The 1890-nt window shown below is 43.7% G+C and overlaps 1 protein-coding gene across 2 annotated transcripts in view; it reads right to left on the bottom strand.

Annotated features, from left to right (window-relative positions):
• The window catches only part of znrf2b (zinc and ring finger 2b), a 60234-nt gene that overhangs the window by 54123 nt on the left and 4221 nt on the right, over positions 1-1890 (bottom strand). The window contains exon 1 of one of the 2 annotated variants that reach the window (XM_016520064.1): positions 921-1608. The exons of the other annotated variant lie outside the window; for it this stretch is intronic. Coding sequence (XP_016375550.1) covers positions 921-1308 — 388 coding nt within the window. The 5' untranslated portion in view covers positions 1309-1608. Of the gene's footprint in view, positions 1-920; positions 1609-1890 lie in introns of those variants that run through there. 2 annotated transcript variants of the gene reach the window in all.

Below are 1890 nucleotides of genomic sequence, written 5' to 3'. Positions count from 1 at the left end.
AAAATTACTCAAATTTTCCACTAAACTAGAAGGTAGAAAAGTTCAAACTCCACAAGGGAAGATCCATTAACTATTATAAGATGAGTAGTTCACAAATAAAATCTTTAACTTATACATACACATTTGCATTGATATTAACAAAAAAACATTGATGTGAAACTTCAAGGGCACAATATGACTGACTTTCTTGTATATTTATAAGGGTAGCACATATCAACTACCAACAAGTCAGTACACTGCCTATGGGTCAGTTTATCATAACAGGTGGGTATAGATCTGGTTTAACCAGCTGGTTAAACACACTGAAATTGGTTACTAAAATAACCTCTCAAATTTGCATATACACATTTACATAAACATTTGCATTGATATTAACATAAAAATGTGAACTTCAAAAACTTTTATGTATATTTATATAGGTAGATATCATAACTACCAACGACAGTCAGTACACGATTTTCTGTGTTTGGGTCAGTTACTCATCATAACAGGTGGGTATAGATCTGGTTTAACCAGCTGGTTAAAGACGCTAAAACTGGTTGTTGCTAGAACCTGTAACTAGAAAACTGTTTAGGTTGAAAGTTCAAAAACCTCGATCATGACATAAGATGGGTAGTTGACAAACATGAGTTTGACCTTAGTAACCTTTCAAACTTTACATATAAACACATTTACATCGATATTAACATAAAAATGTGAACTTCAAATACTTTCTTGTATATTTATATGGGTAGGTGACATCAATGTATGGGTCAGTTACTCATAACAGGTGGTTAAATATCTGGTTTAACACAAACTGGTTGTTGCTTAGGTGGATTTGCGAAAATTAACCATGGTTTTACTACAAATATGAACAGTTAAACCACGGTAACCACAAATTACCCATGGTTTTGCTACGCTAAAGTTAGACAAACTCTTACCTCCGAAGAGATGAGGCGACAGGTGAGCAGGTAAAGATCCGATCAAGAGTCTCGGAACGCCGGTTGACCGCTCTCTCTCCTCCGGTGTGCTGTTACCGGAGTCCTGAGAACTGTACGCTCCCGAGGTCGGTATATTAATGCTCGACTGGGGTCTTGCGCCCGGCCCACCAGTGCCTCCCCCGACGGAGCGCGTCCTGGAGCCGGTATAGTGCGAGGCCACCGCCGCTGACGACGACGACGATGAAGATGTAGCACCTGAGGCGCCGTGAGCGGGAAACCTCATCGCCACAGCCGCCGTTCTGCCGCCGCCGTTACTCGACGGGAGATCCGAGCCAGAGTACGCTCGTGTGCGGCCGTTTTCAGCGGGACTGCTCTGTTTGGCCCCCATTCCGTCCGGTTTTAATGATTAAAGACAAACAAACAAACACACGCACACCAACGGCGAACGGGAAGCGTCGCCCGTTACATCTGACGTCACCGGCGCGTCAGCGAAACTTTTTGCGAAGGGCTTTAAATCGCCGTCAGCGTGAAGTTGCGGTTTCCCGCGCTTGTTTTTGCCTCATTCCCTGTTGTTTTCTAACTAACGTCGTCTGGGCCATGTCCTCTCGCGTGTCGCGCGTGGAAACGTGACGCTCCGACGCGACTTTTTCCTTCGAAACCGCAAAACAAACTGATTTCAACTGCAGAGTGCGAAAGCGAGGCGGGGGCGGGGCTTGCCGGTGACGTCATAATCCCGGGAAATAAACGCTAGCTGGTGCTCGCCTTCAATATGCTGCTGCTTTCTATCCTCTCACGCTCGTCTGCTGATGTTGTTGTTGTGGTTTATGACACATTTGTGACCCTGGACCACAAAACCAGTCATAAGGGTCCATTTTGATTTTTCATCTCAAAGCTGAATAATAAGCTTTCCATTGATGTATGGTTTGTTATGATAGGACAATATTTGGCTGAGATACAACTATTTGAAAAT

Source organism: Sinocyclocheilus rhinocerous, unplaced genomic scaffold (assembly GCF_001515625.1).
Source record: "Sinocyclocheilus rhinocerous isolate Xijiao unplaced genomic scaffold, SAMN03320098_v1.1 scaffold4194, whole genome shotgun sequence".
Taxonomy (NCBI): domain Eukaryota; kingdom Metazoa; phylum Chordata; class Actinopteri; order Cypriniformes; family Cyprinidae; genus Sinocyclocheilus; species Sinocyclocheilus rhinocerous.
Note: the sequence above shows the minus strand (reverse complement) of the source record. Positions and strands in the feature narration are given on the sequence as shown.